Source organism: Tamandua tetradactyla, chromosome 16 (genome assembly GCF_023851605.1).
Source record: "Tamandua tetradactyla isolate mTamTet1 chromosome 16, mTamTet1.pri, whole genome shotgun sequence".
NCBI lineage: Eukaryota > Metazoa > Chordata > Mammalia > Pilosa > Myrmecophagidae > Tamandua > Tamandua tetradactyla.
Genome location: NC_135342.1, coordinates 18,166,643 through 18,181,364, shown reverse-complemented (window position 1 = coordinate 18,181,364; position 14,722 = coordinate 18,166,643). Strand labels below are relative to the sequence as shown.

Here is a 14,722-nt window from a genome sequence, read left to right as displayed (position 1 = left end):
TTTCCCTCTGCCACCCCCTCAGTTCTCAGCTGAGGAGAGTCAGGCTTCCACGGGCATGGGCCCAGGCTTGAACGTGTGTCTCCCAGGCCAGGCCTGAGCTTCTCCAAGTCCTTGTGCTGACTGCAGATCCTGGCCAGCCTTAAGCACCTATGTGGAGGAGGGTTCCCTGCCCCCCACCCCCTGAGATGACCCACAGGGTTGAGGGAGGAGGAGGAGGGTCAGTGACTCCTAGGTGGGTTGGCCCGGGTGCTGCTGCTTCAGCCTCCCCAGATATCAACCAGGTGTGCAGGGGTGGGGAGAGGGGCGTACATTGGCATGTCTCCCAACTTCAGTTGAATCTTTTAAATTTTTTTAATTGAGGTGCACATCACCTAACACTATGAACTAATAAATGGTTCCATTGAACAGCTGAATCTTGAATTCTCATATATATCTTAGGACCCCTAAGACTGCTAAAAATTTCTGGACGAGGAAGAAATCTCAGCACAGGGGCAGGGGTGCCCCTTCAGCACAGCCTCAGCCAGCTCTAGGGGGCGGAACAAGAGCCGGTGAAGGGGGTTTGGGGAGCAGAGGTGGCAGTGGGTGCCATGGGGTAGGAGTGGGGGACTGGCCGCAGAAGGGAAGCAGAGATGGGGAGCAAAGACACTCCGCCCTTTAACCCCTCCCTGACCTGATGGATGTTCCTTGGGTGTCCCTCAGTTTCCTCATTTGTAAAATAGAACTGCTGGTAGCTGAGTTGGGGGCTGTTTGTCATTCTATTCTTGGGAGCGGGGAGCAGGGCTGGGCAGCAGACGTCTGGGAAGGTGGCCCGGGCGCGCACACTGGAAGCGCTGAGCTGGCCAGACCAGGGGCTGTCGCAATCCCGCCAGGGCGGCCTCTGTGCAGCCCTTTCACAACCACCCCCCAAGGCCAGGCCTCCACATGTGGTTGCGGGATTAGGGCACAAGACAAACCAACTGTCAGGGGGCAAGGGAGGTCAGAGGCAGCCCAGCCCCCAGGCCAGCCGAGGAGGAGGAGACTGCCTCTAGCCCTGGGGGGCAGATGTGGAGGTGGCAGGGAGGAGGGTCAGGGGTCGGGATCCATGCAAGGATGTCCAAGTGCACCTAGGAGTGCTGCCTGGGAGAGCGCAGAGGAGCAGGTGGAGTGTTTACAGGGGAGGGGGTTAGGGGGACTGGGCTTTGGTGGAATGGATGGGGGGAGGGCATACATTGGAAGCCTTGAAGCTTAAGTTTTGGAGTTTTAACAGGCTGTAGAGACACCTCCCCACCCCATTCCCCCCAAAAAGGGAGATTGAGGGCAGTGAAGTTAAGACCCCAGAGAGCGTTGGTAGAAGTGTAAGTCCTTCCCAGGTGCAGGAGAAGGGGGAGCTTGAAGGAGGCGGGAGGTGACTTGGGGGTTTGGAGTGTGGGGCTGTAGCTGGAGACATGCAGGGGCACAGGAGGAAGAATTGTGTGATTCCAGGAGACTAGCTCTGGAGGGGGTATGTGTGTGTGGAAACAGGGGCCTGGGGACATAGAGTGTGAACTGGGGGGCTGAGCCCCCCGGACCCACCCAGGGTTACTGAGGAACCCCCGGAAATGGGTAGCAAGCAGGAGACCCCTGAGGGAAGAGAGCCACAAGAAGTGAGGGCTGTTTCCAAAGGAGAGGAAGGCCTGTGACAGTCTGAAGACCTCCTGCCCCCCCACCCCCCAGCCGGGGAAATTAGGGGGTGAGAGTGCCAAACAGCAAGGGGCTTCCAGCCTCCAGGACACACCTGGGTCCCCTCTGAGCCCCCAAACCGCGAACAGCCAGGGGCAGAGAGAGGAAAAGGCGGGTGGGTACGAGGAGGCAGGAGGCCAGGGGGTGGCTCAGGGGGCGGGAGACCAGCCTGACCCGCCCCCTTCCCAGCTGATAAAGGCCCTGGGCGGGCCAGGATTTCCCACCCCTGCTGTCCTACATCAGATTCAGGTTAGTGCTCAGAGCCCGGGACGGGACCCCACCCCCAAAAGCGCAAGAAAGGGAGGGGTGGGGATGAATGGGGAGGCAGGAGGGAGGTCATGATCGCCCCCGCCCCGCTCCGCCTGCAGAGTGCCCCTCCGGCCCCGCCATGAGGCTTCTCCTGTCGCTCCCGGTCCTGGTGGTGGCTCTGTGGATGGTGTTGGAAGGTAAACGCAGAACTGGAGGATTTGAGAGTTGGGGGTTTGGAAGCGTGCAGCTGGGCACAGGCCAACTTGGGGCACCCCTGAGAACTCTGGGACCCCTTTTGCTCCCCTGACCCCTAAGAGTCCATGGCGTGCCCACCCTCCAGTGCCAGGTGGGTCTCAAGCCTCTCCCGGGAGCGGCCCAGCAGGCAGCGAATAGGCTCAGAAAAGCCCTAGCAACCGATGACGTAACGCTCCCCTCCCCCAGGGATTGGCTGGCCCGCTTCTGCTGCCTGGGAGGTGGCGAGGGGTGGCAGAGTCAAGCAATCCCTGACAACTTGAGCCCCATCTGGTCGCTCTAGTACCCCCGTTTCTCACCCCCATGAACCCCTAGAATCACATTCAAGGATGACCTTCCCCATCCCTGGAATCCTATCGTAAGGCTTCCCGGTACTGAAATGTTCGCACGCCCCGCCCCTCCATCCTCTGAGCAGGCCCAGCCCCCGCCCAGGCGGCACCCAGCATCCACAGGACCTTGGAGAGCCTCCCCGACAAGCTGAAGGAGCTTGGACAGACCCTGGAAGACAAGTCCCGGGCAGCCATTGAACACATCAAAAACAGCGACATTCCAGCCAAGACCCGGTGGGGACCCTGCCCCAGGCAGGAGAGGGCTGGGGTGTCTCTGGGGGAAGCCTGAAGGAGAAGCCCAGGTCCTCCCCCTTTTACAGATGAGGAAAACAGAGGCCCAGAGATAGTCGACCATATCCCCGTGTTCCCGCAGCCAGCTAGGGCTGCTCAGACTGGGTAGCCAGGTCCCTTAACTCGCAACCTGGGCACATTGCAGAGATGGTCCTGGGTGATGGTGAAGGGCCCAGCCTGGGAGTCTGATGGAACTGCCGTCGACCCCTTATGCCCTGCATGATCCTGGGAGAGGGGCTTCACCCTGGAGCCTCAGTTTCCTCATCTGTAAAATGGCTTTTATTGGAGAGAAGTAACCTGGAGGACCTGCAGAGGGCTTGGCACGTTGGAAAATGTTCAGTAGGTTCTGACATGTTATCCATTTGGTGCTGCCAGGATAGAGAATTGTTCATTGGGAACAATCATTGACTGAGCATTTGCTAAATGCCAGCAATTGTTCCAATGTGGGGACTAAGACAATAGTGAGCAAGGTAAAGTTCCAGCCCTGAGGGAGCTGACATTCTAGGTGGGATAAAACAAACTATAAACCAGCCAACCATCCAGGAGATTAGTGCAGAAAGAGCCCAGTACCATAAACAGACAGGCTGGTGGCCAAAGACTTGGAGGGGTTGGAAAAGGGTTGGTGGCATTTAAATTGAGATCAGAATGGTTAGGAAAGTCCATCCAGGTAGAAACTCCATAAGAATGTCCCTCAATGGAGGTAAGTGCAAAGGCCCTCAGGCAGGAGGATCTGTAGATATGCAAGGTTAAATTTGCCAGGAACGACTTCTGGAGAGGGTGGCCTTTGACACAAAGAAAACAGCCTGGGCAAAGGTCGAGAGGCCAGAAAGAGCCCTTGGAGGAGGAGGGAGCTAGGGCAAGAGTAGGCTTGGAAAAAAGGCAGGTGGTGGGAGATTGAAGACCTCAAAAGCCAGGCCAGGGTGAAGTGTTCCAACTTCAAGGGGCTCTGGTCCATCTGGGAAACTGAGGCAAGGGGCCATATTCACCCAGTGCTGTACTCCTGCTAAGCCCACAGACCAGTGGGGAACTCAGCTCTTTTCTTGGGGAAGAGGGGATAAGGTGCAGGGAAATCAGGAAGACAAATAGGGGGTAGGGCGGGGATTTGTTCATCCTGGCAGGAGGTGTGATGGCACCCAAGGACCCTTCCTCCATGTCTCCCAACAGGGACTGGTTTACAGACACATTAAAAAAGATGAAGGAGAAATTCAAAATTGCCTTCTCCTGATCACCCGGAGGGTCGTCTTGCTCTTCTGTGTCCTTAGCCAAAGGAGAGGCCTCTGAAATTTCCCACATCCTGGACCCTGCCCTGAGGACTCCCTCCACAATGACTCATGTCTCCTTAAACATTAATAAAGTCCTATAAGAGTCCACCTGAGTGCTTCTCTGTGGGACAGGGGCTGCGGGACAGGGTATGGGCTGTGCCTTCGGGAAAGAGTTACAGGAACTCAGACCAAATGAGCATTTTCCACTTGCCCGATGCTAAGGATTGTTGCTCTAATGTCACCTCCTCCTGGAAGCCATCCCTGATGCCCACCTCTGCCTGCTCTGGATCTTCATGGACTGGAGACAGATCCGTCTCCCTCACTTCTGGACTGTATGTCCCATGAGGGAGCTGGTGTTTCCAGGCCTGGCCCAGCATAGGGCTGGCACAGTGCCAGGACTTAATACTATTTGGTAAAAGGAGTGATTATGCTGAATCCGAAAAAAAAAAATAATAATGCATTAAATATTGACAGAGCCCCTGTGAGGTAGATGTTGCCACGGCTCCTATTTTACAGATGAGGAAACCAAGGCACAAAAGGCTAAAGCCACTTGCCTATGGGTAGAGCTGGCCACCTTGCCCACTCAGCTTTCCCTCGGCCCTGGGCCTCCCTCCCCTGATGTCAGACATATTAAAATGCACTCACATCCCTCATTAAATACAATTCAGATGAGGAATTGCACTGTGGTTGGCTGCTTGGCTCAAGGTTATATTCTGTGCCTATTTAAGCAAACCATTGGTAATTTTTTACCTGGCTGTTTTCTTCTAGCATTTTGGAGCCAGTCAATTTATTTTTAAGGCCTAGTATTTGTATAAGTCCCAGAAAAGCTTTGGAGTTGGACGTCCAGGAGACCCAGGGACAGAGAAAATGGACTAGCGGTTCACACTGGTATCAGAAGATAGGCTCAAACTCACAATAAAATTAAAGCAACAAAGAGGTGCATTCAGCTCCTAGTCCGCCTGCGGAAAGCGGAGGGCACAAAACGCCAGGTGTTCGTGAGGATATGAGCACTGGGGTACACGCCTTGCGAACGGGGGCGGGGACCTGGGTCACCTTGATGGAGAGAAGCCTGGCAGCTCCAAGTGACTCTGAGTATTTGTGCCACCTGGGTCCCAGCAATCCCGCTTGAGAAACATACGTGCCGGTGGAGGAGGATGTGCAGTGGCATTATTTGTGGGGGTGAGAGCTGGAAGCAAAGTAGCATCGCTAGGGAGAGGGAAAAATGAAAAGCAGATTATTATGCAGCAGTAGAAAGAAGGAGCTAGATGCTCAGACGGCCACTCAGAGAGATCTAAAAACATATGGTAACATCAAGGGGAAAAGTAAGGAACAGGACACTTCCTGTTTCTTACTTTCCGTAGCATGGTGTCATCCATATAGAATTAAAGCTTGTCCATGTGAAACCACCCTGCATGCCTAGAGAATCCTTTCTTTCTTTTTTTAAAAAAAATTTATTTATTAATTTAAAAAATTAAGAACAAACAAACAAAAACATTAACATATAATTCTGTTCTACATATATATTCAGTAATTCTTGATAATCCTTTCACAGCCACATCAGAGGGATGCTGAAGGAGGGAAGAGGAATCTGAGCAAGGATAGGGGAAAAGGTGGCAAACAAAGAAAGAGGGAGACGGAGAGGAAGGAGGGAAGGAAGGAAAAGAAAGTATGAGAGAAAGAATGATTTGGCCCTAGAGCCACTCTGCAGTCAACAGACTTTCAAAGGCTCAAAGCACCTACACTTTTCCCACTCAGCAGCCAGAGGGATCCTGCCAGCAGGCAAGTCAGATCAAGTAGCGCCTCTGCTCAGAATCCTCCCACCTCTATCAGAGTGAAATCTAATGAATGCACCAAGGTCTACAGTCCCACGTGATACAGGTTCCCCTCCCCTCCCCCTCCCTTCCCCCTCCCTCACGTGCAGCTCCTCCTTGCTGCTCCAACACAATGCACACTGCACAATTCCTACTTCTGAGCCTTTCCATGTGCTCTTCCCCCTACCTGAAATGCTCTTCCCCAGACATCCAGATATCTGCCTAGCTCACTCCTCACTTCCTCCATGTCAGTTCATACATCCCACACACACACACAACATTGCAGTCCCACCACTTTTTTTGTCCCCTTATTTGGGGCTGTCAACTTCATGAAGGCTGTCTTGTTCCCCCACCATGCCCCAGTGCCTAGAAGAGTACCGGCACCTGATAGAAGCTCAGTAAATACTTTTCGGATGATGGAGGGAGCATTTAAATTCCAGTTGACCAGCTGATACTCAATTATGTTTGGTAGATGCTTGTTTTCCATTTATTACCCATTCTTTAATTCTAATTTTGCTTTTATATTGTAGAGGCAATGCACTTGTTCTTTTCAGGTTTGCAAACATACTTTCAGTACTTCAGAGAACAAATAGCCCTCATCACACCAAGGAAGAATTAGCCAGAGAGTTCCAGACATGCATGTGATAGCATTCACACTCCAGACAGTACCCCTAGGTATGCTTGAAGCTGCAGAAGCACCCACCCAGGGAAAACACCACTCAGTGTGTGGGGCCCAGCCTAGGTGGCCATGGAGAGCTTCCTGGAGGAGGAGACATTGGACCTGAAAACTGAAAGATGATTCAGAATTAGCCAGACAAAGAGAATTGTGGAAGGGTTTGATAAGCAATGTAGTTTTTCCCATGAATATTTATTGACAAACACATGCATGAAAAACTGAACAAAACTGAATGAATGGAGCCACTTTGTAAAAAAAAGCTTTGGCAGTTCCTCAAAAAGTTAAATAGAGGGCCCACTCTACCAAGATGCTGGAGCGAGACACTTCAGGGCGGTCCCCCCAAAGAAGTTTTGAATCACCAGCAAGAACTGGCAGAAATAGTTTTCTCAAAGCTATCCTCCAAACTCATTGTGTGTATAAGCCCTGAAGGAGAGCATGTCCACAAGTCCGTCTGCAAATGTAACAAGCTTAAGGATCAGACACCACAGACTCTAAATTCCAGAGAGGACACATAAAATATCTAAATGTCCAGGTTTCAACAAAAGATTACAAAACATACGAGGAATCAGGAAGCAATGGCAAAGGAGAAGTTAATAGAAACCATCAATGAGGGGGATCGGACCTGGGACATGGCAGACAAAGACTTTTAAAACATAGACCTAAATATGCTCAAAGAACTAAAAGGAAAACATGGGCAAAGAACTGAAGGGAGTCAGGAAAACAATAGAAGAACACAAAGAGCATATCAATAGAGAGATAGAAATTATGAAAAGGAAATTATGAAGACCACAGTAACAGAAATGAACAATTCCCTGAAGGGGTTCGACAGCAGATTGGAGCCAGCTGAAGAAAGAATCAGTGAACTTGAAGATAGGACAGTTGAAATCATTCAGTCTGAGGAGCAGAAAGAGAAAAGAATGAAGAAAAGTGAACAGAGCTTGAGGAACCTGAGGGTTGCTGTCCAGCATATCAATACACAGATTGTGGGGTCCCAGAAGGAGAAAAGAGACAGAGACAGAGAGAATATTCAAAGAAATAATAGCTGAAAACTTTCCCAAATTAACTAAAGACATGAATATACACATCCAAGATGCTCAAGGAATTCCAAACAAGATAAACCCCAAGAGTCCCACACTGCACCATGTTATCATCAAACTGACAATGAGAGAATTCTGAACACAGCAAGAGAGAAGCAACATGTCATATACAAGAGAGTCTCAAGCATATTAAATGACAATTTTTCCATTGGAAACCATGGAAGCAAGAAGGCCAGAGGAATACAAATTTAAAGGGCTGAAAGCAAAAAAAAAAAAAAAAAAAAAATTGCCAACCTGAAATTCTTTATCTGGCAAAACTGTTTTTCAAAAATTAGGGAGGTAAGGTAACTTTCCAGAAACCTACCATCTCCAGATGGATCCCTGGACCAGATAAGTCCTGAAATACAGCGGGGCCAGCCTCTCAAGAACACCAGCTGGTTCCATCCCCCTATCCCATATTATCAAGAGCCCCTTCCAAAGTGAAAAAGTTAGAATACCCCTAAAAAGTGGGAGAAAGATCAAAGGTACTGATGGAGTTATACAGAAAGGGTCAGGTTTAACAAATGAGTATGGGTGCTCAATCATTGTATTAATTTTTTTTTTTTTTAGTCCAGTATCTTAGAGCAGCTAGAAGAACCTAAACTTGTGGAACTATAACCCATACCAAACTCTGAAATCTGTTCTACAACTAATTGTTGCAATATGCTTTGAAACTTGTTGCTTTCTTTTTTCACAAAAAAGTTGATTGTGATACAAACGCACAGCTATGTGATGAGAAAAATTGAGGTAATCATGCACCACATTAAATAATAAAGAATTTAATATCTTAAAAAAAAGAAAACGAGGGAGGGAAGAGAACCTCCTTTGCTGCTCAGATGTGGCCTCTATCTCCAGCCAACACAACAAGCAAACTCACCACCCTCCCCCTGTCTACATGGGACATGACTCCCAGGGGTGTGGACCTTCCTGGCAATGTGGGACAGAAATCCTAGAATGAGCTGGGACTCAGCCTCAAGGGATTGAGAAAAACCTTCTCTACCAAAAAGGGGAACAGTGAAATGAGACAAAGTGTCAATGGCTGAGAGATTCCAAACAGAGTGGAGAGGTTATCCTGGAGGTTATTCTTACACATTAAGTAGGTATCACCTTGTTATTCAAGATGTAATGGAGAGGCTGGAGGGAACTGCCTGAAAATGTAGAGCTGTGCTCCAGTAGCCATGTTTCTTGAAGATGATTGTATAATGATATAGCTTTCACAATGTGACTGTGTGATTGTGAAAAGCTTGTGTCTGATGCTCCTTTTATCTACCTTGTCAACAGACGAGTAGAACATATGGAATAAAAATAAATAATGGAACGAATGTTAAAATAAATTTAGTTTCAAATGCTAGTGATCAATGAAAGGGAGGGGTAAGGGGTATGGTATGTATAAATTTTTTTCTGTTTTCATTTTATTTCTTTTTCTGAATAGAGGCAAATATTCCAAGAAATGATCATGATGATGAATATGCAACTGTGTGATGATATTGTGAATTACTGATTATATATGTAGAACGGAATGATCAAAATATGAATGTTTGTATTTGTTTGGTGTTTTTTGGTATTTAAAAAAAAAATCTAAAAAGAAAAAATGAGGGAGGGATTAAGACATCCCCCGGTAAACAAAAGATGAGAGACTTGACCTGCAAGCAATGATAAAGGGGATTCTGCAGGTTGAAAGGAAAGGACAATTAATTGACTGCAGAAAAACAAATCTGGTAAAGATAATGGCATGAGTAGATACAAAAGTCAGTATATTGTATTTTTGATTTGGAACTCCGCCTTTTAGTTCCTCCAGGATCTAAAATACAAATGCATGAAAATGTAATTTGTGGTGAGAAATACCTAAAGGTGGGGGGCTGGAGGGGTAAAGAAACATGGTTTATGTATGTTGTTGAAATTGTTAGGTTGGTATTAAGGCAAACAATACTGTTACAGATTTAGTTAAATTTGAGCTTCGTGATAACCACAAAGAAAATATCAGAACATGCATGCTTATAGAGACAGAAGGTAGAATGCAGACTACCAGGGATGGAGGGGCAGCGGAAATGAGGAGTTAATGCAAAATAAGGGGGTAGGGTTTCTAGTTGGGATGAAGGGAAAATTCTAGTAATGGGTGGTGGTGAGGGCACTGCCATACTGTGAATGTGATTAATCCAACTGAATGATGTGCTCCAGAGGGGTTGGTGTTTGCTCAAAGCAGATAGCGTGAATTGGTTTGACTTAACAATGAGACTTTATTAGCTTAGAAGCTGATGGGTTTTTTTTCATGGGCAGGCACCCGGAATCAAACCCGGGTCCTCTGGCATGGCATGGCAAGCATTCTTGCCTGCTGAGCCACCGTGGCCCACCCAGAAGCGGATAGTTTTGAGGCCATGAAAATGTCCAAATCAAGGAAATACTTTCTTCCAAAAGACTGGCGGCTGGCGAGCCTTGGTTTCTCTGCCACGTGGCAGCATCTGTTGCCCTCTCCCTTCTCTTCCAGATTTCCTGGATTTCAGCTTCTTGCTTCCCTGCTGCTCTATCTCTTTTTCTCTCTTTCTCTCTGTCTCTCTCTCTCACAAGGTTTATTGACAATGGGCCCATGCCTAAAGAATGGATTAGATGTAAGAACATGTTTTTCTGGGATACATACAACTTCAAACCACCACAATTCGAATAGGAAGATTATGTTGTACATATGTTCCCACAGTTAGAAAAGAAAGAAAGAAAGAGAAACTAAAGTGATGACAATTAAATTCAATACATGATATTGGATGGGATCTAAGAATGGAGGAGAAAAGGTCAAAAGGACATGATTGGTAAATAAGAAAAAAATGGAATATAGAATGTAAGCTTGATGTTGATGTTAAATTTCTTGAACTTTATAACTACAAAAAAGGTGAAAATATAAGTGAAAACCTTTGCTCATAGGAAATGTGCATGAAAGTATTATGTGTTCTAGGAATATGTCCAACCTGCCTCAAATGTTCAGAAAATAGATAGATTAGGTAGATGAGAGAGAGAGAGAGAGAGTTGATAGAATGATAGAGCAAAAGTAGCAAAATGTTAAAAGTGGTGGCTCTGGGTATCTGGGGGATTGGGAAACATTGGGTTTCTCTATACAGAGTTTTATTATTTTTGCAACTGTCTTGTAAGTATGAAATTATTCCAAAATGAAATGTTTTTAAAAAGTGTATAAACACAGAATTACCAAATGACCAAGCAATTCCACCCTTCGGTATACGCCCAAGAGACTTGAAAGCATGCATCCACGCAAAAACTTGTACACAGATGCTCACAGCAGCATAATTCGTAATTGCCCCCAAAGTAGATTCAACAGAGAGCTGCAGGCTCAGAGAGAGAAGCCCCCTGCCCCTAGATGCACACCGGAATCTCAGCGCCCACCCCACCCCCCATCACCTCCCTGGCCCCATCACCCTCGCAGTTGTTTGTGAGCGGCTTGTGATTTCCAATAGAATGACCTTCAACCTGTTCCTGTCCCCAAGATGGGCAAACATTGCAAGCAGCAAATAGCAAACATCCCAGAGCCCTCCCTGCATGCCGACCTCAGAATTGGGACAGGGGTCAGGGACCTTTCCCCATCGGCCCACCCCACCCTGCTCCAATCTCCCCCTTGCCCTCTGGGATTTGGATGGGAGGTGGGGAGGACACCATCCTGGATCAGCTAGGGAGTTGGAGAGGGCTGTGTTCAAATCTATCACTTGCTGGCTGGGAGATACTGGTAAGTAGCTCCAACACCATGCCCGCAGCCTCAGTTTCCTCACCCATAAGATAAGAATGTTAAAGATGCCCACCTCATGGGGCTGTTGTGACATCCAGTGAGGAAACCTGCCCTTCCCATGGGGTCTGGGCACAGTGTGTGCTAAAAGTCCATGCAAAATAAACAGCAGCTGACGTTGACTGAGAGCCTTTGCGTGTCTGGCACTGCTTACATGGAGCCAATATTTCTCCAGGGTAACCCTTCCAGGTATATAGTACATGGGTGAAAAAACTGGCCCAGAATGGTTAGGCAACTAGCAAGAGGTCACACAGCTGTGAAGAGGCAGAGCCAGACTCTACCTCTCAACACAATGCCTGGTAGTTATTTTGCTGATGGTTATTAGATAGGGAATCCGGGGAGCATATACTGAGCCCAAGGGGTTAGATGGAGTGCTACTGGAAGGTTCGGGGTCAGGACCGTTCTGGACAATTGTTCAGGTTGTGGTCCAGTTAGACTTGCCAGAATTAGCACATGAAATCACAGACTTCTGGAGACATTTGGTTTTCAGATAAACAATGAATCATTTTTACTGTTATATCCCAAATATTGCATGGACATGCTCATATTGAAAAAAAATTCCTTGTTTGTCTGAAAATCCCAAGGTAGATGGGTGTCCTGTATTTTATTCGTCAGCCCCCAGTTCCCTGGGCAAGAGTTGGATGTCGATGACCCCCTACTATGTGCTCCTGGGGCTTTGCCCCAGGACCTCGCCTAACCTTCACTTGGCCCATGATTATCACACCCACTGCAGAGAGGAAAACTTCAGGCTCGGGGAGGGGGCGTCTTGGCCCTGGTCAGGTGGCCAAGGCAGGGGGGAGGGAGGGATTTGAGACCCACGAAATGAAAGAGCTTGAATGCAAAACCGAAGGGATGCTTGGAGGTGACCTGGTCTCAGCACCAGTGAAGAAACAGGCTGGAGACACGGGGCTGCCCTGCTGACCTTCTCCTGCCGGGCCCTATAGCGTCTTAGAGGCGAAAGTGATCGCGATAGTAAACAGCTATGCTTTAGCGAACCTGCGGTTCCAGGCTGCACGTTAAGGGCTGTCCTGGAATCGCGTTCTTCATTCAAAGCCCCGGAGCGGGCAGGGGCTCGTGGTCCCCAGTTTCTGGAGGAGGAAACTGAGGCACGGGAGCCAGGTGGCCACATGAGGTGGGGCCCGGATTTGAACGCCGCTGGGTGTGGGAGTCGGGAGAGCCTTCCGTGTTCCCACTGTGAGGTCAGGTGCTAGGGACAGTGGGAGGGAGGAAGGGAGGCCAGCGGGCGCGGGCATGGCTGCTGCCACTGTCACCTGGGTCCCTCTCTTTGAAGCCCGTGCCAAGGGGTGTGGGGAGGCGGCCCAGGGAGGGCCCTGCTCAGCGCACCCACCCCCACTCCCACCCCCACCCTAGGCTCGGAGAGCTGAGCACCAAGGCATAGAGAGAAGGTACCCCCAGCCATGGCGCCTGGGGCCCTGCCCTCCCTCTGCTTCGGGGTGCTGGTCCTGGCCTGCACTGTGGGTGAGGAGGCCTGGGGGGCTGGGGTGGGGGAGCCCCTAGTGGGGTGGGCTATGAGTACGGTGGTCCTGGAGCACGCATGCTGGCAGACACGGTGAGACTTGCAGGTCTGGGGTTGGATGCTTGCGGCAAATGTGTGTGTGTGTGTGTGTGTGTGTGTGTCTGTCTGTCTGGGAGTTCATGAGGTTGGGCATGAAGTGAGGACACGGGGTTGGGGTGAGTATTGGGGTCATATGTGTGTGTTTGGGTGAGTAGGAGAATCGGGGGTGGCTGCAGTCTGTAATGTGTCTGGGAATACGTGTGTGCATGTGTGTGTGTGCCCGTGCATGTCAGTGGGGTGGATGCACACAAAGGGTTGGAGCATTTCTGTTTGTGTGGACACAAGTGTGAGGGTGAGTGTGGATTGTTATAAATGTCTGCGCCTTGCACATGCGTTTAAAACTGTACATAGAGCGGGCAACGGTGGCTCAGTGGCAGCGTTCTCACCTGCCATACTGGAGACCGGAGTTCGATTCCCCATGCCTGCCCATGCGAAAACAAAACAAAAGTGTATGTAACCTTTGTCTAGTGCCTGCAACGTGCAAAGTGCCTTAAATCAGTTAATTTAATTTAAAATACATTAAATAAATACAAAGCAAAATCAAATACCTAAATTTAATTAATTCATTGAAAATAGTTCCATAGTAACCCTCTAAAGGAGGTATTGTTATAATCTCATTCTGCAGAGGGGGAAACTGAGTCTTGGAGAGGGTGGGAGTGGGAGGATGGGCAGCTGTTCCCGGGCAGGTGAAAGGAGGCATCAGCGGGTCAGAGAGGTGGGGTCACAGACCTACAGACCGGAGGCGTGCAGGGGTGACAAGGCGCTTCGGGGACTCCATGCTAAGAGTGAGGCAAGTGGTCTAAGGGAGAGAGGGGCAGAAGGCGGTGCTCAGAGCCCTGCCAAGAGGTGGCAGTGTGGGTGAAAGGGGAGGGCAGGGAGGGAAGAGGGGTCCTGGGGCCCTGGCTCACCCCAGCTGCCCTCTGGTCCCTCCTAGGGTGCCAGGAGGAAGCATCTGCAGGAACCCCAAGCCCGCCGAGGCAGGAGGTGAGTCGCTGGAGCCTAGTGCAGGACAAGGTGAAGGAGCTGGTGGAGCCTCTGGTGACCAGGACCCGAGAGAGGTGGCAGTGGTTCTGGTGGGTGTGCACTGGCATCGGGGCTGGGACTGGGACCCCTGGGTTTGAGGGGGAGGGGGAACCAGGACTCCCGGTCTGAGGGTGTAGGAGAGGGTGGGGTAGGGTCCGAGAGGATGGGGAGGAGAATGAGGGCTTAGAGTAGGGTCTCCTGGATCAGAGTGAGGGGGGTCACAGAACTCCGGGGAGGGGGTGCAGCTGTAGTCTGAGCGGGCGACTCCCCCCTCCCCCCAGGGGCCCCACGGCCTTTCAGGGCTTTGTGCAGACCTACTACAATGACCACCTGAAGGACCTCCGGCCCCGCGCCCAGGCCTGGTTCCGCAGCTCCAAGGACAGCCTCCTGAACAAGGCCCAGAGCCTGTGTCCCCGGCTCCTCTGCAGGGACCAGGATGAGGCTTGAAGCATCCCCGAAAGACCCCTGCCCTCCTGCCTCCCCAGTGTCCACAATAAAGAAACTCTGATCCCTTGGTGTTCTTATCTGAATCCTCCTCCTCTGACAGAGATCAGCCCACCCCACCCTCCATTAATGAGTTAATGAGTAGAGGAAGAGTCTCCCAGAAGGGAAGGGACTGTGGGGGTGTGTGTGAGGGGGTGGGGGCTTTGGGTTGGGGGAGGCAGGCAGGGAGCCAGCCCTATCCTGAGACTGGCTGG

General features: G+C 49.9%; 2 protein-coding genes across 3 annotated transcripts; both read left to right on the top strand.

The window, feature by feature from the left end:
* Positions 1-1,064: 1,064 nt before the first annotated feature.
* Positions 1,065-4,187, top strand: APOC1 (apolipoprotein C1). Of its 2 annotated transcripts, none has more exons than XM_077133605.1 (4): positions 1,065-1,138; positions 2,067-2,144; positions 2,615-2,762; positions 3,984-4,187. In XM_077133605.1, the coding sequence occupies exons 2-4, from the start codon at positions 2,087-2,089 to the stop codon at positions 4,042-4,044; spliced, it is 267 nt and encodes an 88-aa protein (XP_076989720.1). In that variant the 5' UTR covers positions 1,065-1,138; positions 2,067-2,086; the 3' UTR covers positions 4,045-4,187. The 2 variants fall into 2 exon arrangements, with proteins under 2 accessions (XP_076989720.1, XP_076989719.1); XM_077133604.1 differs by lacking the exon at positions 1,065-1,138 and adding an exon at positions 1,891-1,947.
* Positions 4,188-12,772: 8,585 nt separating this feature from the next.
* APOC4 (apolipoprotein C4) lies at positions 12,773-14,538 on the top strand. Its single transcript, XM_077131487.1, has 3 exons — positions 12,773-12,904; positions 13,936-14,074; positions 14,306-14,538. The coding sequence occupies exons 1-3, from the start codon at positions 12,844-12,846 to the stop codon at positions 14,469-14,471; spliced, it is 366 nt and encodes a 121-aa protein (XP_076987602.1). The 5' UTR covers positions 12,773-12,843; the 3' UTR covers positions 14,472-14,538.
* The last annotated feature ends 184 nt before the right edge of the window (positions 14,539-14,722 follow it).

Bases quoted from the DNA above. Each gene is read 5' to 3' on its own strand.
- APOC4 (XM_077131487.1), top strand. From the start codon at position 12,844: ATGGCGCCTGGGGCCCTGCCCTCCCTCTGCTTCGGGGTGCTGGTCCTG. The intron at 12,905-13,935 runs GTGAGGAGGCCT...GGTCCCTCCTAG, and splicing joins GGTCCTGGCCTGCACTGTGG to GGTGCCAGGAGGAAGCATCT. The intron at 14,075-14,305 runs GTGGGTGTGCAC...CCCTCCCCCCAG, and splicing joins GAGAGGTGGCAGTGGTTCTG to GGGCCCCACGGCCTTTCAGG.
- APOC1 (XM_077133605.1), top strand. From the start codon at position 2,087: ATGAGGCTTCTCCTGTCGCTCCCGGTCCTGGTGGTGGCTCTGTGGATG. The intron at 2,145-2,614 runs GTAAACGCAGAA...TCCTCTGAGCAG, and splicing joins TCTGTGGATGGTGTTGGAAG to GCCCAGCCCCCGCCCAGGCG. The intron at 2,763-3,983 runs GTGGGGACCCTG...GTCTCCCAACAG, and splicing joins GACATTCCAGCCAAGACCCG to GGACTGGTTTACAGACACAT.